We start from the raw sequence: 23,291 nt of genomic DNA, 5'->3' as shown, positions 1-23,291 counted from the left end.
TCAGGCCAATCAGTGTAAATTTTCAAACGCTGGAAAACGAAGATGCATCATTGCTCCAAAAATCAAAGCAGTGGTGTCTGAGATATCAGCTGAGTCATGTTTCATGGACGGACAGGCCGATCCATAGTCCCCCATTTCACAAATAGACCACATTAGATCTCCATGTTGAGATCAAACATCACACAAGGTCCAGGATTATATAGCACAAAATGTCTGTCATTGACAAATGACTTTTCTATAATGGCTCTAGTTTAGGCCTTTTACAGGTGTTGCAACAAAAGGAGTCAGCAGATGCACAATAAGGCACAGATAAGTTGATCTGAATCACTGACTGACAGTTCAAGCACTCTGTACCTTCTCTCCCTTCAAGCCCGTAAGTCCGTCCCGTCCAGCCTCTCCGGGCAGTCCTGGGGCTCCAGCAGCTCCGTCCAATCCCTGGTCTCCTTGCTCACCTTGGTCTCCCTGGCGACGGTGAAATATGATCATAATGGACCCTGGCATTCACCTCAATGTGGTTCTCGCAATCCCCCTGCATGCTTGTCTGAAGCTGTTCTGCAGACGCTGTGGGTGTCCGACTGAAGCATTACTTTGAAGCCCAAGCTAAATAATTGTGTAAGAGCTTCAAGGTAATTTAAGGCAACCTGGCTCCTTTGAGGATATACAGTTTTTTTAAGGAGTTAGAGATTTATTTCCCAATAGACTTTGGGTTAAGTGATGTGGATATTTTGGGGTTTGTTTTTTTCAAAAGACATGCTTGATGACCTGAATTAAGGTGGAGTGTCTGGGCTCCCGTGAAATATTATTTAATCTGATGTGGAATCATTTTCCCGCAGACATCCTCGGTCCCAGTAGATGTCAGATTATTTAAGGAGCCCGGAGTGTCTCTGAAGGCCACTCCTGATTCTATGTGGTCTCATTTTTCCAGGTTAGCTGAAAGGTTATTTAAGGTAGACTGGTTTCTCGTCTGGACACTAGGTTATTTAAGGTGCACAGAATGCCCCAGAGACATTGATCAGTTGGATGTAATTTCTTAGCTGAGACTGTTTAAGGCGGTCTGAATTTGTTGTGGGCCATTGCATATACTGTGTTCCAGAGTATATACATAGAGCAGCTCTGAGGGGAGAACTATAGAAAACTTTGGTAAGGAACTTACTTTATCTCCTTTTGCACCAGCAAGACCCGGCGAGCCCTGCATAAGTAAACAGAAGATGATGCAGGTGAGGGGAACATGGATGATAAAGTGGAATAAAAACACACACAAATGCATGCAGATACATGCAAGCACGCGTACTCAAACACACACACACACAGTCGTCTGCAAGTAGCGTGCAAGCTTCTATCCATTCAGGTAAAAACCACTGTTGACACAATGCTAACCACAGAGGCACACACCATGTAATTGGGAGGGGTGACAGAGCTTCACAGAGATTTATTGCTTTCAGTAACAGAATTCTGCGGTGTGATTCTGCATATCCTAATTGTATAATAAGCATTCTGGGTTGATTTGCCCTTGGGGGTCAAATCCAACAGCATCGCCCCAAACTTCAGTCACATGCTGAATAATCTGTTTCACCAAATAGGATAGCTAGAAGATGCTGTGTGGCATTTCTCCCAGATACTTAGTGGAATATGTTTTATTTTGATTTCTTTTAATATCTCAGACTGACATAAATCTGCCACATTTAATGCACGGCGTATATCTCTATGTTTTAAGGGACGCCATCAAACAGTTGGCTCTGGAAGGGGTTGGATGTAAGTTAGCTGTTCAAGATTCATTCATTCAAGCTTTATCGTTTTGTTTGCAAAGTGGCTTTACAGTGAAAACACAATAAAAAAACATAATAAAAACAATGAAAACACAATAAAAGCACAATAACATAATACATAATAACATAAAAGCAATAAAATACATGACGAATTGCTGCAACATATACCATACACATTAAAATAGGTCGATAAGACCAGACAGGGAGTCAATAGCTTAATAAAGTCCAATATAAAGTCATTCATCAGTGCAAAATGCGGAGTACTTATACAGGCCTAAGATGCTAAATCATTTCATGTACAAATGAAGCAATCTAACTGCGGCGGGATGAATGAGTCCCTGGTTGTAGCTGCTCAGGCGCTCTAAAGCGGCACTGAGCGTCCTCTCTACTGCCCAGTGAGGAGACACCAGGCAGTTAAGTGGAGCTTTGGTCTTCCTAGCCACATGCCTCTCAAAGTTTGCGGATGGTTGTGCCAGCCTCACACTAGTAACCGCTTTGACCGAGCTCCCCAGTCTGTTTTCATTGCAAACAAGACTACAATAAAAAAAACGGATTTAATAAAACTGATATAAAAACAAGTTCAACATTAAAAGTGCACTTTCCACGGGGTGTATAGTGTTCGCGGATATTCCTGTGACGACTATATTTCCTACCGTGAAACCTGAAAGAGCAATCTCACCCGTTTGCCGTCGGCCCCGAGCCCTGGAGGTCCGGGAGGCCCCGGAGGGCCCGGTTCGCCTGGCTTGCCACTTGTTCCCTCAGGCACTTTGATAGTGGCGGGTCCGCTGCCAACCTCGGACGGCTGGCACACACCGCACACGCCCTGGGGAAGGGCGAAGGGTCAGGAGGGTTGGTCTGCGTGACAAACAAGCTAAAAGACACACAAAGGAATACACGCACTCACCTTCTCACCCTTAAGGCCAGGCAGCCCGAGACCAGGCAGCCCCTGATCTCCCTGTCAAAAGACAAACAGCTGTTGATTAATTTGAAGTACAGTAATATAGTGAATCTGTTCTTTCAGATGGGCCTCAGACGATCGTGATGAGCATGGCTAGAATCCAGAAAGCTTTTTTAGAATGCATCCAGCTCCTCACTTCACAGCAAAAATCCATCATCGCACTCTTATCGTCTCACCTTTGAGCCCTTCTGTCCATCCTTGCCACTGGGTCCCCTCTGTCCGGCTTTTCCCTGTCGCACACACACATATGTTTTATTTCACAACCTCTCCCAGGCAAGATATGGCGATCTGTGCCGAAGAATTGGAGCCAAACTTACCGTTCTACCATCGGCTCCTTTGCTTCCTGCATTACCCTGGGAAACAAGCATAAATATCACCATCTGAATTTCACAGATTGATAAAAATCGATGGGTAATTTTAATTGGTAATTCACATTCCATAGTAAGGTGAACCCTACAGGCAGCTGTCTCAAAGGGTTTTGCTTTTTCACTACCTAAGCTTTTTACTAATAAGTTCCCTGCTGAATAAAATCCCTATAGCAGATACTTTTGGGGCCCTGAAATTAGTGCACCACTGTGATTATCTCCCAAGTGAAGTCTATTGAGAATCTCATTCAGCATCCCACTGAGTGAGTTCCCCCCCCAATGCGAGCCCTTAACTTAGTCTCCTGTTGAGGTCCCCGACTCGCGGCGCTGTTTACTGTTAAGCTACTTACCTTCTCTCCTTTGAGGCCGGCTAATCCTACATGTCCTGGCTCCCCCTGCGGAGGAGAAAACGTGAAAGATCCATCATCTTAATGATGCCGCTTATCATCGCACAACGGACACAAACAAAATCAGTGGTAGGCATATCATCAAACAAAACCATCCCACCATCAGCTCCTGTTCCACCACTTGCGTTATATCTCATTCTTTCCTTTGCGAGAGATTCCTTTAACGGCAACAAGATAAGACTGCTTTTATCATTGTTTTCACCTTGGTTGAAATTTCGGTGCTTTTTATTTACCAACAAAATTGCATCAATACTACAGAGCACGGAAAAATGCTAAGACATTCTGTGTCAATGTTCAATACTTTAATTTTAAGTTGAATAAATAGGCCTATATCATAGGAAATATCCATTTCATTGTCGCTCTTCTCACAGCAGGTCGGTATCAGTGTGGTTACATTCAGCTGAGCAGTATCTTCTCCTTGCCCTTTTTGCAGTAAAAGCGCAGACGGACTGACCTGCTCTCCTTTCTGTCCCACCCCGGCCTCGCCCTTCTCGCCCTTCTGCTGCAGGCTCTGGGCCATGTTGCCGGGGATCAGGTTGGGGGGGAACTCTCCGAGGGTGGGGCACACAGCGCAGGGCTCTCCCTACATCGGGACACATCCAGTCGGATAAGGGAAATTATACGAATAGCCGAAGCTCTCTGGCGCTCCAAAGACGGGGTAAACCAAACGCTGAGAATGACGTGTAAACACTTTTTCGCACAGGTCGGACACAAACACACACATGCCAAGACACATTAATTAGGCTTTGAATCTTGTTGACAGACAGACAGTTTACACTGTACGAGAAATTGCTGAGCCCCGGGTCTAATAAAGACGCCAAGCTGACCTTTTCGCCTTTGGCACCATCTGATCCTGCTTCTCCCTGCCAAAACACACAGAAACACAGACGCCCAAGGAGGCAAATTAGTCCCAGCACACCCTGATGAGTGCGTTTGCTTTGAGGTGTCGCGTCTCGACATGGCGTCGCAAACATATCGGTCATTGTAATTAGGCAGACGTGGGAGTGAGCCAGCAATGTGTGTGTGTGTGTGTGTTGAAGTTGTTCAGGCTGGCAGGCATGCGTGTGTAGGTGTAGGTGTGTGTGGGAGGGGGTTGGCGTGGAGGTCTGGCGAGGTGGCGTAGGTGTAGGTGTGCTGTATGTGTGTGTGTGTGTGTGTGTGTGTGTGTGTGTGTGCACTCTGGTCTCTTTTGTGTCTCGGGGAGTTCACTTCGACTAGTTTGTCTGTCTATTCGCTTTAGGAGTGAACTTTTGCAATGCTAATGTTTCCGTATTTGAATGTGCGAGCGTGCAGGTGAGTGCGTGTGGGTCATGCTTCCGGGGGGAATATGAATGAACCGTGAGCTGTAAATTAACAGGTGGAGCGCCATACCTTCTGTCCCGCCTCGCCATCTGTGCCTTGAAGCCCCTGGTGAATAGATAGGAGAGCGAGGGGGCGGGTGGGGGGGTTGGGGTAGAAAAGAGGAGAGAAGAGGAAAACGGGGATGAGCTAGTCGCGAGAGTGTTGTTCGTTCAACTTTGTTAGAGTGAGGTCATATCTCACTCTCCCTCTCTTTCTTCCGCGCTCCCTTCTTCCCCTCCTGCCCTAACCAGGTATGACAGATGGATGCCGGCGCTATTGGAAATCGTTGCGGAGAGAATCTCATAAGGCTCTAGATTTATATTCCTTTTTTTTTTTTCCCCCCTCCCCACAAATCATTTCCCATTTCACCCGCCGCGGTAACTGGGAAGACACAAAATGAGAAAAGAAAAAAAAAACAAAAAAAACAAACAACTTTGCACACATTTCGGTTTTTTGGTAGAGCTCTCGCACGCGGGAGAGAGAGAGAGAGAGAGAGGGAGGGAGGGAGGCGCATTTCGATGATATTGACAGAGTAAAACGACCTTCGCCTTGGAAAATAAACACTCGTCGATGCTGTCTCACGCTCTCGCCTCCTTGATGCTGCCGCGCCGCTCCGAGAGTTACAAGGTGAAGCGTAACCCCAAGGTAGAAATAAACGCCATGCCTTGGAGTGATAAGGCAAAATAAAATATATACACTATCAAACCAGTGCTCAAGGTTCATTCGCAGGCTGCAATTCAGACCACGTCCACTACTCCGCGATAAAACATTTAGCAAGACCGTAAAAACGTTGAACTGAGGATTCAGACCGGCTCCAGAATACAATACTGTTTGACATTATGGTCCAAGTAGATCATGGTAGCCAATCGGGTGCTGTTGTACTTACAGGCTGTCCTCTCTCTCCTAGCCCCGGTACTCCAGGCTCTCCTTTAGGCCCGGGCTTCCCTTGCAGAGCCACTGTGTTGCCCAGGTCTGCGGGCAGGACGGGACACACTTCGCACGGGTCGCCCTGGAGAATGGACACAAACGTACAGCGCATATACTGTAAGGCAGGCGGATACACAAGAAAGTGGACGAATGAAGAGACATAGGAATGGATACATAGAGAGACTTAAGGGTTAAATGTACCTTCTCTCCTTTAGGCCCTCCTGCTCCTCTTGGTCCCTAGAAAAACAGTAGAATCCTGATGCATCAGTTTACCGTTTCTACTCGTTTGTCTCTCGGAAGCTCGCGCATACATTACTGAACAGCATCCAATGTTTAAAAGAGTCACTCACTGGATCTCCTGGCAATCCATCTGTCCCAGGAAGTCCTGAGTCCCCCTGTGGCATGTGACAAATAAGAGCAACTATGGAAGACTACACAAAATATGTCAGAATATTAAGAAAAGCAGCAGTTTTTAGCTTGTCCACCATGAATTTTTGAGTTCGAGAGGGTTACAAGCCCAAGGACGGTACATTGTTTTTTTTTTTTTTAGAGTTTTACAGTTCCAAGGTTTTCACATGACGACTGCAGTGTGCTTGCTGGCATCACTGTCCTATACCAGTGGAAATGGGGGTCATTCCACACTTATCTGAACCATCAATCATGATCCCAAGGGTAATCCTACCTTGTCCCCCTTCGCACCGCCCGGTCCACCAGGAGGGCCCTGAGAGGGGGGAAAAAAAACATACAGGAATCCTTTCAGTATGCCAGCGCCGCCACATCACAACAAGTCAACTCTCTCACCCTCTCTTTCACGCGAGGAAAGTGCCTACATTAAGATGCTTTTTGGCTTCGGCGGAGGGTAACGAAAGCGGCGTCTAAAAAAGGCTGCTGTGCTTGCCAGGTCTTGCCCTGCGCTTGAAAGCATCATCTACTAAGTGTACTCTCCGGTCAAACTGAGACCATCTCTAAGAGGAGTTCAACAAGAGGACACTGAGACAGTCGATAAAATGACATCGGAAAATAACTGCATCCAGCACGCTCCTTTTTCTCCCTCCAGACTTCCCTAATTGGAAAATATACTCACTGGTAGGCCCGGTTTCCCGACTCCGGGCAATCCCGGAAGTCCCGGCTTCCCCGGTTCCCCGGCCAGCCCTTCTGGACCCACCGAACCAGAAGTACCCTGGGAAAACGAGTGCAACACGGCTCCGTTTAAATCCACAGCGAACTGAATATATGTGACAGACAGGTTGTTGGTAGACTTCCCAGACTTAATGCAGACAGACCTTCTGTCCCTTGGGGCCGACCACACAGATGGACCCTGCTCGACCCTGGGGAATGGTGACAGACAGACAGACAGAAAGGGAAGTGACAACATCAGCATGAGTTATCAAAAGTTCCGCAGAAAGCCATCTCCCCCGAAAAGTTTCCAGGCGTTGCGAAAGAAACTTGTTGAATTCCCCCGTTTGTGTGGACGCTCTGCGATTGGAAAAAGTATATACAGTAAAATCCATAATAATGTCAAACAATCTGTAAGAGGGGGAATTGTAGAGTCGGCAAGATGTATTGTCTTCAGCGGGTGCATATGCAATATTTTCTGCCTGCCTGATTCGAGTCACATCCACAAGCACATTCATATTCACAATGTCAGATGGCTGCGAGGCTTTAAGAAAATCTATCCTCCACCAAATCCATCTGTCCACGACAAGCACTTAGCCTGGCGAACAGCTAAATGTGGCGTGTGTGTGTGTGTGTGTGTGTGTGTGCGGATGATGCCGAAACCCGGGGAATATCTCAGAGCACACACACGTTGTAATTCGTCCCTCAAAACTTTTCATGCGTCGACAGGATCACTAAGCTGAACAGGGAAGATTAAAAGGTTTAAGTCGTCCTGAATGGGCCCCTGCCTGTGTGAGAGACGAACAGCACAGTCAATGAGGCAGCATTGATTGTGTAGGCTTTGTTGCTCTAGCCTAATCTAACAGGCATTAACAGGCCGACTTAACACCCAAGGAGAGAGAGAGGGGAGGCCGAGGAGAATAGATATAAATGGGCGTCTGGGCTTAAAGAGTAATACCGTATAAGTTTACTGAATACCCTCTCTTAGCCTGATAAAAGTGGGTATGCAAGTGTGTGTACGCGCGTGTCTGTCTGCTAGTGTGTTTGTGAGCGCTTGTTCATTTAAGTGTTGGTAGTATTAAGAAAAAAAACCAAAACACATTCCAAGTTAAATGTTCGATGCAACCTCAAAGCAGAGTTTTGTTATTCATGCCAGAAGGGCCTTTCATGGACGCTTTCACCGTCTAATTACAGAAACTCTGTCCGAAAAAGTTAAAGAGAAACAGAGCAAGAGACGCAAAGAGAAAAAAAAGTAACTCACGTCCTTCCCCGGGGTTCCGGAGAGACCCTGTGCACCGATCTCTCCCTTCTGTCCCTTTTCTCCCTAGAGAGAGAGAGAGAGAGAGAGAGAGAGAGAGAGAGAGAGAGAGAGAGAGAGAGAGAGAGAGAGAGAGAGAGAGAGAGAGAGAGAGAGAGAGAGAGAGAGAGAGAGAGAGAGAGAGAGAGAGAGAGAGAGAGAGAGAGAGAGAGAGAGAAATAATTGGAGGTCGGAAATTGACAGAAGTTTATATTATTATTCCTTGGACAGCTCTCTCCCTCTCTGTCTCTCTCTCTCTCTCACACACACACACACACACACACACACAAACGTCATTAAACCTTTTACCTTGTACCCCACCGCTTCACCCCAGTTGGCAGGCAGTGCCTGTGGAGAGAAGGAATGGAGACAAGGCCCAGATCAATGACCTGGCTCTAAAGAGACATCACCTCCCCATCACTGGAGCATACCAAACAACACATTGACCAGCCAGCAACCCGTATGGACTGCCATCAGGACCCATCTGTTCCCACACACACACACACACACACCCACACACACACACACACACACGCACACACACACACACACACACACACACAGCCTGAGCAACGCAGATATACAAGTCACACACACAAAAGCTCTAATAAACATGTACTTATGAGAATCACTTGCATCGAAAATATATATAGGGCGTAAATATAGACACACATAAACACATACACATGCATACAGTCTCAGGAACATGCAGACAAACAAACACACACACACACACACACACACAAACAGAGCAACACAGTGCATATTGAGCACAGACACAAAGATATAAATAGAAACATATATATACACAAACACAAGACGCATGCAGACAGACACACACACACGCACACACACACACACACACGCCACCACACATGCAGACGAGCAGGCACGGACACACACACACACACACACACACACACACACACACACACACACACTCACAGGCAAACAAACATACAAGCACACACTCACTCCCAGTGCATCAGTAGTATTGGGATTGCATGTTTGCAAATGAAATTTTGGAGAAAGATCAAACTAAATAACTAAACAGCTAAAGGAGAGGAGAGGGTTGGGGGGTGGGGGGGGGGGTTGAGTGCAGCAGCCGTAACCTGTAGCTAAAAATTGGCACTCACCGACTCGCCTTTCTCTCCCTTCTGGCCCTTGGGTCCCTCTGTGCACTGAGGTTAGAGAGACACTCGGTTGGCACGTACTGTGACAGACCGCTCATAACCAAATTTTCAGGCTCATATCGCGCTGCACGCCAAATAACAAAACATCGCATTTCTATAAAACATGGCATGTTTGCGAGAGTGAGATGCAATGGAAAAAGCTACTTACTGGACCTGAATGGGAGCCAGAACAGTCAGAGCCCTAAGATGGATAGAGGCAGAGAAGAAGAATGATTGCTTGTAGGGGAGGTATAGAATCAATGAGCACTAAAGACTGTATATTAGCTAGCTGGGAGATTGGTCCACAGCCAGCATGATATTAGACCAGAACTGCACCAGTGTGTGTGTGTGTGTGTGTATGTATGTGTGTGTGTGTGTGTGGGTATGACCAGTTGATTGGGGACGGATGGGGAATTGTCCCCAATTGGTAAAAAGCTGATTTTTGGGTCGGTGGTTAAGGTTAGGGTAAGGGTCAGGTTTAGGCAAGTAGTGGTTATGGTTAGGGTAAGTCTCCAGGAAATGAATGTAAGTGACATAAGTAAGACTGTGTGTGTGTGTGTGTGTGTGTGTGTGTGTGGCTAAGTGACTAATTCTCAGTTACGCTGTTCAGCACTAGGCATGTCTGGGCGCGTATGATGATGTCCCACATTCCACCAGTATTAGTCTGGCTATGCACACGCACACACACACACACACACAGAATTTCTGCTTGACACACATTTGATCATGAGTTCGTCTATATGTGTGTTCGCTACTCACCCGGTCTCCTTTTTCCCCTTTCAATCCAGCGTGTCCACCGAGATTTACTAGCTGCAACACACACACACACACACACACACACACACACACACACACACACACAGTTGTACATTCAGCAACACTGCTTTTGACATGATCTAATGGAAAAAGAAGTGGGAGTAACCATCAGAGCTTACATTTTGTTCCCCACTGAGAAGAACACAACCAGCACACTACAGAGAGAGAGAGGGAGGGAGAGAGAGATAGAGAGAGATAGAGGTACAAAGAGAGACAGAGAGAGAGAGAGAGAGAGAGAGAGAGAGAGATTATTAACATTATATTTACTTCACTAAACCTATTATGTGTCTAAGTAAAAGGCAGTTTGAGAAGGAACTATATGTTGTGTGATGGTTGTAGTTCCTGCAGTCACCAGGGGGTGGCGCTGTTACACAAACTGAACTGTACCTCTGTGCTGCTACAGTATGCAGTTAAGAAGATGAGAGGTGGGCAAGGGCTTGCACATTCACAAACAGCCACACACAAGTGGACACACACACACACACACACACACACACACACACAGACACAAACACACACACACACACACACACACACACTCCCATGGGAGACGGAGATCAATAGGAATGTCTGAATCCCCGCAGCACAGGAGTGAGCAGACCAGCTGCCGCTCCTCGCAGGAGGGCACACACACATGCTCACACACACACACACACACACACTGACACACACACACACATACAAACACACATATACACCAAATCAAGATAACCATTATAAATAACTGAGGCACTTTTAGCGGAAGCGAGTAATTAAAGCTGAATCCACCACCCGGTGTTTCTGGGAGCCTTGCATTCACACACCGGGAAGTTTGCATATATTGATGCTGTGACTATGAGCTTACCGAGACAATGGAAGGGGGGGGGGGGGGGGGGGGAGAAAAAGCAGAGAAGCGATGTGTAATTCTCTCTCTTTTATTTAGCCCTCCCCTGGACTGGAAATCTATCAATGGCTGGCTCAAACAGCTGCAGTGGCGAGTCACTCTTTCCCAGCTCTAGTCTCTGACCGTGGGCTTAGTCCAGTCCTCATATAGTTCCACTATAAACCTCTGTGGCCTTGTCTTCTCTCCAAGGCTCATGACGCCGGCTCTGAGACAGACTGCTGTACAGGACCAATGCACTCACTGTATGTGTTATGGCAGCTTGGCATTGAAACATCCCAGGACTTAGCCTCACTTTTTGTCATTAAACATCCCAATATGTAGGCTCACTGTTTGGGATTAGGATCCCAATGAATAGGCTCACTTTTTTGGGGCATTTTGACAGGAGCAGTGTACTCACTGTAAGTGTTATGGCAGGTTGGTTTCTGCACGGCTTTCTTTTTGGTGTTTGTATCCCTATACGTGGGCTCGGTTTTTGGCATTAGCATCCCCGTATAAAGGCTCTCTCTTCTGACAGTAAACATCCCATTATGTAGACTCACTCTGCGGCATTCTCATCCCGATAAGTGGGCTCACTTTTTTGACATTAAACATCCCAATAAATAAGCTCACTTCTTGGTATTAAACATCCCAATACATAGGCTCTTGTTTTGGTATTGATAACATCCCAATACAAAGGCTCACTTTATAGATTTAATATCTCAATACATATGCTCTTTTTTGACATTAGTATCACAATAAGTGAGCTCACTTTTTGGCATTAGCATCCGTGTACAGGATGCTGACCTATTGACATTAGCAGCCCAATAAGTAGACTCACTTTTAGGCATTAAACATCTCAATACATAGGCTCAATTATTGGCATTAAACATCCCAATAAACAAGCTCTCAGTCTGGATTAAAGATCCAAATAGGCTCAGTTTCTGACATTGAACATCTCCATCCCAATACCAAGGCTCACTTTTTGGCATTGATACCAGGGGGCATCTCTTTCCAGCCAGATCTTGACTGAGCAAATTTTCAAAAATAGTACATCGAATTGATCCTAATTGGGGTTTATATGCCACTGTCTCGATTACCAGGATGTAGATGTAATTCTGGGATGGCCTCCTGTGTTAATTAATATCTTCTGATTGGTCGAGCCATTTTTGACTCACATACCTGAAAAGTCACTGACGTAGCAGGAGCAAGCTGCAGCAGAATACTTGCTGCAACATGGAAGCAGTGATGAAAATTGTCTTCTGGCTGAGCTTTAAACCTGAACAACAAGCCAAATCATTCCCTTACTCATATCAGTGATTAATAATGCTTTATACATGGGCGCATTTGGCACATTTTTTGATATCGACGTCGCGTTGTGTGACATCAGGTTGTAACATGAGCGGATTCCTATGGGCACCACGCCTACTTTTACCCTGAAAGATTGTCGGCGCTTTAATTCGATCTAATTCGATTCATAGCACTGAGGAAAGAGTCACTTTAGTTCCTATGCAAGCAAGTGTGTGTGTGTGTGTGTGTGTGTGTGTGCCCCCCATGGCAAGGCGAGCTGTGTGCCTCAACCCAGGTAATAACCTACATTGAGGAAGTCAGGAGAGGCGGCCAGCTGCATTAGTAAGCACACACAGGAACAACATAATGAAGCGTCTGGAGTTTTGTATGCTATTTGTGAACAGAACATGCCTATTGCAGGTGAATGACAAAATTAATAGGCAGAACGCCCCCCCCCCGCATAATGAGGTGTAAATCAGTCCTCAGTCAGTCAGCAATCTAAGTGTATGCGTGTGCGTGTGTGTGTGTGAGTGTGAGGGAGGAAGAGATAGAGATTGTGGGTGAGTGAGTCTTTATGTCCCTCTCTACCCTAAAACCCCACTCTCAGTTTCAATTAAATTAGCAAGGCATGATATTTGGGCACCCCATCGATCTATAAAGGGTAAAAACAAATGCGGCTCACAGATTTGGTTCCACTTGCCCCGCATATGGTCTTCCTGTTTGGATTCCAGCAGCTGACACATGTGGTGACAGTCTCCTTAGCATTTCATTAATGCGAGATCGAATGTGTGCGCGCGCGCGTGCGTGTGTGTGTGTGTGTATTGGTGCACGGGAACTGTGAGACTTACTTTCTCTGCCAGATCCTTAGATGCGAAAATGTCCTGTTGGCAGAGGAAGAGACAAAAGGACAGAGTAAGAAAGAAAGAAAGAAAGAAAGAAAGAAAGAAAGAAAGAAGGAAAGAAGGAAAGAAAGACAAAGTTTAGAGAATGTCAGGCCTGCTTCTCTTCCACATCATATCTGGAAGTGACCTCAATATTGCTGCCATTTTTGGCTTCACACTACGCTCAAGACTTCTGTCTATGTTTAGACTGTAATTGCTGACAGTTTCATGGCCAAGGCTGGCCCAGTTCGTATTCAAACACGCTGAATCCAATCCGTTTGAAGGCCATTCACAGAAATATTATTTAGTCTGGTAGCCTCCATATTTACTGACACTGCACCCTAATTCTTGCTTCAGCCCCACTTCTTGCTCAATTCAAATGAATCTACAGTTTCAGCATCGCTCTCAAACCTTTGGCACACGGTTTACATTCGCAGGCGCTGACAGGTTTGCGGCAAATATAGTTCAAAGTTATATTCAAGTTGAATCCCTTGAAAAGCGTCCCCAGGAATAGCAGGAATTGCATCCGAAAGTCTCCATAATATCAACGTTATATTGCATCTTTACCATAGCCAAACTGGTGATTTCCAGTTGCATGTGTCCCATTGAACCTTGTTGCCGTTACAATCCATTGCATCAGCTTCACAACAAAGAGAGGAGAAATAAGGGCCATCTTGGCTTCACACACAGGTCATTAACAGTTGTTCTTTATTTTCAGTGGAAAAAGAGAGAGAGAGAGAGAGATGAAAGAGGAGGATGTGGGAGAGAAGTACTGTACCTCATGAGCCCCGGAGCAAAGGAAGAGATGAAGATGGAGAGAGAGAGAGAGAAAAATAGAAAGACTGATGAATACACCCTGCTGAGCACAGAGTTACAAATCAGACAAAAAAAAAAAGGGTCAACAATGAGAAGAGAGTAGGACTGTAAACGAGAAGGTCTGGAAAGCTGAGTGGAAACAATCTGTGCAAGGGGAGCAAGTTAGAAGGAGAGAAAGAAGGAGGGAGGGGGAAGAGGTTTTTACAACTGGTCTGGGACTCCTATGTGAAAAAGTCAAGTAGAAACACGGTGGGACTGGGAAAACAAGGCGCAAGAACGGAGGCTCGCAGGCTTTCTCAGGACTGGATGACCTTTCGGCTGTGAGCTGAGTTGCAGGCAAGAGGAAAAAGGTATAGTGTGTCGGAAGTGGGTGAAACCATTTGCTATTTGTCAAACCGCAGCAAGGCAGTAAACACAGACATGGACAAGATTACAGACACATCTGCAACACACCTGGGTCCGCTATTAGTTGCAAATAATTCATAGCGTTTGTTTGACATGGCGCTGAATACCAGAAGGGTGGGGTTCACTGCGTCAGGTAAGTTATTAATCACAGAAATGTACACTTAATTGACTCTCGAAACTGTGATTATTTCCACATTCTGACACTAATCTTTTTGTCTTTCTTGACAAAGCCCCACCCATTTAGCAGCCAAGTAATGCATTTGACCCATATTTGAGTATTTGATATTTGATATTTCCAGTCCCAGTGCTGGATACTGCACAACTGCACAATACTCCTACATACACAGCACATGGCATTCCATTAATGCTGAGCTCACAAAGCTGTCAGTCAGCAAGGCTTAGTTTAATGAAAGCAATGCTGTGGCTCAGTAACATCTGGCCACTGGGGTCATGGACTTCACAGCACATTTTACTGTACACAAAGGCAATATACTCAAGTTAATGTGTGCATGTGTGTGTTTGTGAAAGGTGTGTGTGTGTATGCGCATGTGTTTGAAAGAGAGCAAAAGAGAGACAGAAATAGCAAAATCTGCCTGTGCACTCCAGTTAAAGTGTGTGTGTGTCTGTAAACAAGGCTGCAGTCGTGGCAGTTATACATCTGTGGCGCAATAAGAAGGATGCTGGTAACAATAACAGGCCTACCCGATCGCACCATATAAGGCTATCATCATTACATCCATATTAAAACAGCCTGTCTGCTGCAACTGGTGGTGGGGGGGAGAGGGAGAGAGAGACAGAGAGAGAGACAGACAAGAGAGAGAGAGACAGACGGAGAGATAGAGAGAAGGCATGCTTGAGTTATTGTAACTGTATCTTGCTGGAATCATCTCTGGGATTGATTACTCTGTCCTGATGTCTGCCAGAGCCCTAAGTTAACACCACTACTCCACAAGACAAACACCAGGGCCTAATGAATAGATAATTGGATATAGATCCTATTAATATGAATGATGAAAGGAGCGGGCGTGGAAGAAAAAAAAGAATAAATTGCCTTTAGGTTGTAATGAAAGGACTTTATGTACCAGGCAGCGTTGAGGCAGCCATAAGACGGCATGGAAATCTGTGGAAAAAGCGGCTCCCGCGTGTTACGTAAGGCTCTATTTGTCATGCAGCCGACACCGCCTGCGGGGGCTTTGAACGATCGCTACCAGCGGACTTGCTGGAGTGAAGTCATACGAAACTCAGAAGTACAAAAGGCTGCGGCAGACGAGGAAGCATGTTTTCCGAGGCGGAGTATCAAGGGAGAGGAGCGCACCATTTGGCATATGTCTAACCCCCCTCCCCCCCCTCTTCTCCCTCCAACTAGCAAGTCTTTGCTACTAGTCAAATTGTGTGAGATGCCCGAGAACAAAGCGGTTTCCAGCCAAGTGTGTGTGTGTGTGTGTGTGATGAGAACCATGTGGCGTGAAAATTCATGGCGGTGACGTCGTTTGTGGAAGACCCTGGGAAACCTTCCCCCTCCGTTCGTTATTTGGCCGAAGCACTTGCCAGCGATTATGCGAGTGACTAGAGGACAAAGTGTGTGTTATGACTGTGTGAGGATTAGGTGTACTTCTAGTGTGTGATCATATGCGTGCTGTCTATTTTTTTTGCACTTGTGGGTATGCTTAGCAGGCACGTGCATCTAAGTGTATGGGTGTGTACACTAGGTCTTTCTTTGCGTGTGTGTGTGTGTGTACACTTGCAGGTGTGTTTTACCTGGTTATACGTGTTGTCCACCAGGTCATTCTCAGCAGCGCGGCGGCTCTTGGGGGCGTCAGGCGGGCACTGCAGCCGTGCGACAGACAGAAAACACTAAATTAGCAAATAAACAGACAACAGACAATCTTCGCCAAAGATGTCACACCATCAAATTGAAAACAAAACAAAACAAACCTCTCTAATATCCTATCTCTGGGAGTACAGCAGATGTAAATGAACACCATTACTATGCACTGTGGCATTCAAACCATAACAACAAATCTATCCACAACTAGCTGTTCTGTCTCTTTTCCTTTGTATTTTCAAGGAGCCTTGTTGTCAGAACGGGGCAAGTGTATGAGTGTGTGTGTGTGTGTGTGTGTGTGTGTGTGTGTGTGTGTGTGTGTGTGCGTGAGCGCGTGCACCTCCGCTGCTTGTTTCAAATTTAAACGCAGCTTGGAGGGAGCCCCGCAGCACACATGCCCACAGCAAAGGAGAAGAGGTCTCCTTCAAATCCTCTAATCAATTTCTGAGAGTTCCATCCTTCCTCAAGAGGGCTCTCCACTTCCAAACTTCTGAAGGAACTTCTCACTCCATTTGTATGCCTCTCATAAATTCATTTAGTTTTCGAAAAAGACACACGCGCGTACACACACACACACACGCACACACACGCACGGGCAAGCGTACACACACACACAAGCACAGACACCCTGGAGAATTCTGACAAAAAGTTGGCTGAGCACAAAAATACCTTCAGCTTAAAAATAAACCCAAGTACTGGCTGTACGCTATTCTTCCCATACCTGAACAATCGCTTGCTCTCTTTTTTGTCTGTCTAGCAGAAACATACTGTGTTGCATTCTACTTCAGTAAATCTGCTTTCATTTGATCAGCCTTTTGTCTGATGCCTACAGACAAATAGTGCAAGCAAAAATAACGCACACAAAAATATAGATTGAGAGAGAAGGAGAGAGAGAGAGAGAGAGAGAGAGAGAGAGAGAGAGAGAGAGAGAGAGAGAGAGAGAGAGAGAGAGAGAGAGAGAGAGAGAGAGAGAGAGAGAAAATGAAGATGAACAAGAAGACCATTTTTGAAGCTCTGTGGGAATGCAAGTGATCCTTTCATTTAGGCTTTTAGTCACACTTTAAGTGAACAAACAATGTTGGTAAACCGCAGTTGATGTGACATAATTGCACACGATGGAATTAAGCCCCAGTCAATTTGTTGACATAAAGCTCTATGTTTAACAAAGCCTCTGAAGACTGCAGCTGTTAGCCTACATAATAAGTCAGGTGTTTTTTTTTTTTTCATATTTGTGGTAGCAAATAATAGATAGAGCGGTACAGAGTGGACCGATGATCTGGGGCGGCTTGAGCAGAATCCTCTACCAGCTCCACCTCTACTCATGATGCAGGAGAATAGTCTATGCCCCATACAAATTCAGTATGTGTGAGGTTGTTTATCAGTTACTTAGTTAGTTAGTGGGGGTTGTTGTCCTTACCCGAGCTCCAGGTATCTCACAGCAGGCCTCCTGAATGGCGAGAGAGGGATCGCAGTACAGCATCACCTGCTGAATGTCCATCTGAGAGAGAAAGAGAGAGAGACTGTGATACATTTCACTCCACAATTTTCCCTTAGTTTCATCGGTTCAATAGCGTAAACAAAGTTTAAACGAAGCAGTAAACAAGGTTGAGGGCCATTTAATTTCTCATCTACACAAGCTACTGGGAAAGCTTCTCATCGGGAGGTTTGTGTGCGTGTGTGTGTGTGCGTGTGTGTGTGTGTGTGCACGTGTGCGCATGTATGAATAGTCCCTCCCTGCGCTATGCCTCTAACAAAAGAGCCTGGCTGCTTTCTAACTAGGCCAGTTAATTGATCGTCAAGCTAAGTGCCTGGATTACTGGATCTATTCACTGCTAATGGGCCCAGCTCACTACAGGCTCATTCTCCCAGGTAGCCCACTCTCTTTTTAATCAGAACTGAATGAGATTGCCTCAAAGGGAACAGCACCTCAGGGGCACAGCCTGCGGGCCAACACACACGCATGGGCATGTATATACACACAAACGCACATGCATACACACACAGCATGGACCATTTCATTACAAAAGGCTTTTTTGCACCCCAGGACTGTGAGCAGGGACTTAGGCAAGGCTGGCTCACATGGAACATATCGCTCTGTTCCCTCCTGCAGGAAGCATGGTTCTATATTGGAGGATAGAATAATATGTCTATCTATAGGCTATGCATGGAATTAAGGCATAAAGCACCACAATATAGGAGATTTGGTGGAGAGTAAACGATGGTTCAGTTCTGCTGCAGACGAGGAGCAGTTTCTTCCTTATACAGGCATATAGGTCAAGATATACTGTAGTCTTTAAGAGAGAATGAAATTCAGATGACATTTACACTGCAACCTTCACCTTGAGCAAAAGCTCTTTAATAGTCAAGAGATTGTGGTCTGTTACTGTGATATATTTCATCAAAAGCTCACACAAGGTTCTAACCATTTCCCTTCAGTATTTTCTTCCCCATTTCTCCATGCTGCTGTACCTGTGCAGGCCCGGCGTCAGACGCCCGGACGCCCAGCAGAGTGTGTCCGTCGGTGGGCAGCTCTCCGCGGGGCTCCAGGGGCTTGGTCTCTATGGAGCCGCAGTCCACGTGGAGGGCGGCGGCCCCGCGCTGCACGCTGAGGGCCACCTTGTGCCAGCGCAGGTCCATGAGAGACTCCACGCCCTCCCCGCTGAAGACGCAGCCCGCCGGGTCGGCCGCGGGGTCCGCGCCCCGGGCTCGCAGGGACAGGGTGCCGTCGGGGCCGTTCAGGTCCAGGGAGAGCTGGGGGTCAGAGGGAGCGGGACGTAGAGGGGAGGAGATGGAGAGGAGGAGGATGGGATGCCGAGAAAGAGTGAGCAGTTCAAGTGTAAGTTCTGCTTTATTTTCATCTCAGCTACATATATATATACATCCAAGTATACATAGAGTGTACACAGTGAAATGAGATGTAGTAAGACAAATTTATAACAAATAAAAAGAGACCATCTAAAAACCATCTAAAAACCAAAATCCATAAAAACCAGGTGAAACAGTAAAGGTATGGAGGGAAGGAGGGGAATAGGGTGGAGACAAAGAGGAGATATAATCAAAGACAGCACAGAGACATCAATTCTTCAAGGCAGAAGTTCCATTCATTCCTCAGAAACCACACTTCCACCTTTCTTGCTATTCCAACCCCCTCTGGAATGGCGGCTGCTGGGAGCCCATGGAACATTTCAGGAATTTCAGCACATCAAATCTTCAAAAACACACCTTTGGCACTAAAAGGACATTACAACAGCTGTGTGCATGTGTTCATTTAACACGATACAATGTGCCCATCATGCCAGCTCACTTAGCCCAGGCATGTTGATAAGAAACATTGACTGTATCTCGAGTTGAGTGAGTGGCAGTGGCTTCAAGACATACACACGACTAGCATCAAACACAGCTGTAGAACACAGTAAGCACTTAGAGCAGAGATGAGGTAAGGGGGAAGACATATTAATTACACACGCGTGCGGTACAGCCGATCAATCACTCCTAATGAGGCGCCTTGGCCTCCATCCATCATACACATTGAGTATTTAAATCTGGCCTCAGACTCCGAGTGATTATGGGGACTCTGAGGGACTCCAGCGCTTCATCATGGAACACACATGAATAACAATGAAGGTGAATGAAAGAGGGGAGCCGAAAATGATGAAGGGAAGAGAGACAGAGAGATAGAGAGAGGGGGATCAGATGAAGAATAAGAGAGGACAAAGGGATTGTGGAATGAAAAGGGGGGGGGGGGAATTGAAAAGGTGTCAGGAGAGAAAAGAAATCAAGAAGGAAAGTGGATGACTATGCAAAGGAGAGATCAGAGGCAAGAAGAATGGCTAGACAAAGGGAGTGATGAATAAGAGGTGAAAGAGCGAGGGAGAGAGACTGCGGGATAAGAGAGCGGAAGGAGGAAAGAAAGGAGGGAGGGAAGGAAGATGAGTCAAGGAAAGAAAGAAAGAGGCATGCAAGGAAAGTGAGCTTAGGAGGGAAGGAAGGGAGGAAGGAAGGGGCAAGGAAGGAAGGAAAGGAGGGAGGGACGGAGGGAGGGAGGAAGGCCCAAGGAAGGAAAGAGGGGAAGAGAGAGGGATGGAAATTGAGACAGAAACAAAGGAAGGAAGGAAGGAAGGAAAGTGAGAGCTAAGGATAGAGGGAAGCTGGGAAGGCGGGAAAGAATGAAGGAGGGGAGGGAGGGACAGAGAGGGGGAGAGAGGGAGGGATGGAGGAAGGGGCAATGAAGGAAGGAAGGAAGGAAGGAAGGAAGGAAGGAAGGAAGGAAGGAAAGAAAGTGAGAGCTAAGGATAGAGGGAAGTTGGGAAGGCAGGAAAGAATGAAGGAAGGAAAGGAGGGAGAGAGGGAGGGACGGGACAAGGAGCAATGAAGGAAAAAAGGAAAGGAAGGAAGGAAGGAGAGAAGGACGGAAATTGAGACGGAAACAAAGGGTGGAAGCAAGGAAGGAAAGAAAGTGAGAGGGAAGGGAAGAGGGAAGCCAAGAAGGATGGAAGGAAAGAAGGAAGGACGGTAGTAAGAATGGAAGGCAGAAAGGAATGAACGAATGAAGGAGGGAAAGAAGGAAGGAAAGAAGGAACGTGAAAGCTAAGGAAGGAGGGAAGCTGACAAGGAAAGAACACAGGGAGGAAAGAAGTGCGTCTATGGGTGAACTGTCAATAAAACATAGGTAAAGAGCAAAAGAGGAGAGAGAAGGAGAGAGGCTGGTATATTTCAAACAAAGATAGGAAAAAAGAGAGAGCTGTTACCTGCGGGTATCCTTGCTGGTCAGAGATCTGGAGGAGGTAGATGGTGTCCCTCAGGGTGGCTTTCTTCAAGACCAGAGTGAAGACCAAGGTGAACTCCTCAGGTAAGCCATGAGGGAACACCTGACTGGAACACACAGAGCCAGGGACACTTCACTGCTCTGTACCTGGGAGCTATCAAACTGCCACAGCTAAAATACTGTTGTTGTTTTTTTTTACAAATCTAATCTGTTCTTTATAGCATCTAAATAACAAAAGGACAAAAAGAAGTTGCATTATTAGTGGGAATTTAAACTATAAATCTGCAGTGACTACACTCCCATAATCCTGTTCTTATTTATATAAATTTGGATCATGTCACACAATGGGAGAACATACTTCTGGGTTCTTCATCTATTAGTCTGCATGAACAGTGATGCAGGGTGACAGACAGACTGCTGGATCGTTTCTTTTACTATCGCAAGACAACGCATGTCACTTCATAATAAATCACACTGGTGCATAAGCAGTGCTTCTGTGTACACTTGTAATACGCTATAGGCTATGTTTGCTAACATTACTGTATTCTCCATAGATGAGATGAAGGCAGCTGATCAACTAGGGAGTCAGAGTGCTGAGATCACATTCAAATAAACGGATAATGAATTTGATCTATACGCCATTGTCATGTGCCACTGTGCAGAATCTGTGCTTGTTTTAACAAATGTTGGATCCAAATGTCCTCATTTGTTAAGAAAATCCAACAAAGGTGGTTATTTCTGCAGAATATATATTTCCATACATCATCAGGTTAGGCCAACAAAATGTCCTCGCGAGTATAATAACACAAGGTTGTCTGTGTGTGTTTGTGTGTGTGTGTGCATTTTGTACATTTTCCCATTTTTTTTTTTCATTTTTCCATTTTGTGTGACTGCAGCCAGTAGCACAATGAAATGCCTGCAGTGCGTAACCCCCTGGCATTAATTTTCATAGCAGATACAGTCCGGCAAGCCTCATCCCTCTGTTTCGGTCAAGGGCATCTAAACACATACACACACATACACACACACACACACACACACACACACACACACACACACAGAAACACTGCACAGTGGTGTGTAGATGTATCGAGAGATGAGGGGTTCACAAACAAGCCCAGTGAAATTTATGCTCACTGAGACGGTGGACACTTTGAAATATTCTCTCCCTCTCTCCCTCTCTCTCTCCCTCTCTTTCTCCACACACACACACACAAGCACACACACAGATACAGAGTATTGTTGATGCTGGCAGCTGGTTTCCCAGTCCTAGAAGTGGGGTGACAGTGATTTATGACGGAGGGACGATCCAAGGGAAAAACAGCCAACTACAGGACGTCAAAACAAAGAGAGGCTAGGAGAGAAAAGGTGAGAGAGAAAAATTATGGAGATGTTGATCCTGGAGACCTGGAGAGAGAGCGAGAGACAGAGAGAGAGAGAGAGAGAAAGAGAAAGATAGAGAGGGGGAAAAGAGAGATACTGAGGCAGCAAGAAGTTATAGCTATGAGAGTGCATGAGAGAGAATAATTGATTTAACCAAAACCAAGGCAGAGTATACAGACGGAGATTATAAAGATGGAAAGAGAGAGAGAGACAGAGAGAGAGAGAGAGAGAGAGAGAGAGAGAGAGAGAGAGAGAGAGAGAGAGAGAGAGAGAGAGAGAGAGAGAGAGAGAGAGAGAGGAATTAATTCTCAAAGCGTATCCTGGGAATCCACTGAAACTCAACCAGCAACGCATGCAAAGCAGAGCTAGGACTCTTCCCCAATGCACATTCAGATCCAACAGAGAGCCATGAAATAATGGCATCAACTGAACCAGACTAGACAAAACCCCATGAATATAAAATCATATCAAGAAAGACAAAGACCCCCTTGGTCAACTTGTTCAGAAAGTTGTGATGCAGCCTCTATCCCCATCCACAAAAAAAACTCCACCTTCAAAAATAAAACAGCTTGACACCATATTGAAAAAGAGAGAGAGTGAAAATTGGAGATATGAAACAGAAAATCAAAACAGGCTGAAGTGCGTCTCACGACTAAATCGAAAGTTTCAACTGGCAAGTTACCTTAAAACAAGGAATTTGAAGGAAAGGCAAACTTCTGACCAAACTCAGCCTGTCTGATCAGAATCTGGAGATGCAGTGTGATTTAAACGAGACAGGAAACAGAGACGCGTTCCTTATTTGAATGTCCTAAATATGACAACATAAGAAAAACAGATTTCAATAAATTGCAGGTTTTGATACCAGATTTCTTTGCTTTCTCTCCGGAACAAAAACCACCCAG

General features: G+C 45.8%; 1 protein-coding gene across 2 annotated transcripts in view; it reads right to left on the bottom strand.

Annotated features, from left to right (window-relative positions):
* The window catches only part of col16a1 (collagen, type XVI, alpha 1), a 70,734-nt gene that overhangs the window by 21,853 nt on the left and 25,590 nt on the right, over nucleotides 1–23,291 (bottom strand). The window contains exons 5-31 of one of the 2 annotated variants that reach the window (XM_071512051.1): nucleotides 20,990–21,113; nucleotides 18,711–18,992; nucleotides 17,659–17,739; nucleotides 16,175–16,243; nucleotides 13,163–13,195; nucleotides 10,285–10,320; nucleotides 10,109–10,159; nucleotides 9,519–9,551; nucleotides 9,314–9,358; nucleotides 8,487–8,525; nucleotides 8,142–8,204; nucleotides 7,048–7,092; nucleotides 6,849–6,944; nucleotides 6,447–6,485; nucleotides 6,115–6,159; nucleotides 5,966–6,001; nucleotides 5,724–5,846; nucleotides 4,868–4,903; nucleotides 4,324–4,359; nucleotides 3,951–4,079; nucleotides 3,440–3,484; nucleotides 3,042–3,077; nucleotides 2,901–2,954; nucleotides 2,671–2,721; nucleotides 2,446–2,589; nucleotides 1,154–1,189; nucleotides 355–462 (exon numbers count right to left, since the gene is read on the bottom strand). In XM_071512051.1, the coding sequence (XP_071368152.1) occupies nucleotides 355–462; nucleotides 1,154–1,189; nucleotides 2,446–2,589; nucleotides 2,671–2,721; nucleotides 2,901–2,954; nucleotides 3,042–3,077; nucleotides 3,440–3,484; nucleotides 3,951–4,079; nucleotides 4,324–4,359; nucleotides 4,868–4,903; nucleotides 5,724–5,846; nucleotides 5,966–6,001; nucleotides 6,115–6,159; nucleotides 6,447–6,485; nucleotides 6,849–6,944; nucleotides 7,048–7,092; nucleotides 8,142–8,204; nucleotides 8,487–8,525; nucleotides 9,314–9,358; nucleotides 9,519–9,551; nucleotides 10,109–10,159; nucleotides 10,285–10,320; nucleotides 13,163–13,195; nucleotides 16,175–16,243; nucleotides 17,659–17,739; nucleotides 18,711–18,992; nucleotides 20,990–21,113 (1,915 nt within the window). Of the gene's footprint in view, nucleotides 1–354; nucleotides 463–1,153; nucleotides 1,190–2,445; nucleotides 2,590–2,670; nucleotides 2,722–2,900; nucleotides 2,955–3,041; nucleotides 3,078–3,439; nucleotides 3,485–3,950; nucleotides 4,080–4,323; nucleotides 4,360–4,867; nucleotides 4,904–5,723; nucleotides 5,847–5,965; nucleotides 6,002–6,114; nucleotides 6,160–6,446; nucleotides 6,486–6,848; nucleotides 6,945–7,047; nucleotides 7,093–8,141; nucleotides 8,205–8,486; nucleotides 8,526–9,313; nucleotides 9,359–9,518; nucleotides 9,552–10,108; nucleotides 10,160–10,284; nucleotides 10,321–13,162; nucleotides 13,196–16,174; nucleotides 16,244–17,658; nucleotides 17,740–18,710; nucleotides 18,993–20,989; nucleotides 21,114–23,291 lie in introns of those variants that run through there. The other variant, XM_071512052.1, reaches the window with a different exon arrangement.

This window comes from Centroberyx affinis, unplaced genomic scaffold (genome assembly GCF_046629955.1).
Source record: "Centroberyx affinis isolate AG114_WGS23_722 - 3 ecotype Tasmania unplaced genomic scaffold, CSIRO-AGI_Caff_v1 ptg006044l_1, whole genome shotgun sequence".
Lineage (NCBI taxonomy): Eukaryota > Metazoa > Chordata > Actinopteri > Beryciformes > Berycidae > Centroberyx > Centroberyx affinis.
Note: the sequence above shows the minus strand (reverse complement) of the source record. Positions and strands in the feature narration are given on the sequence as shown.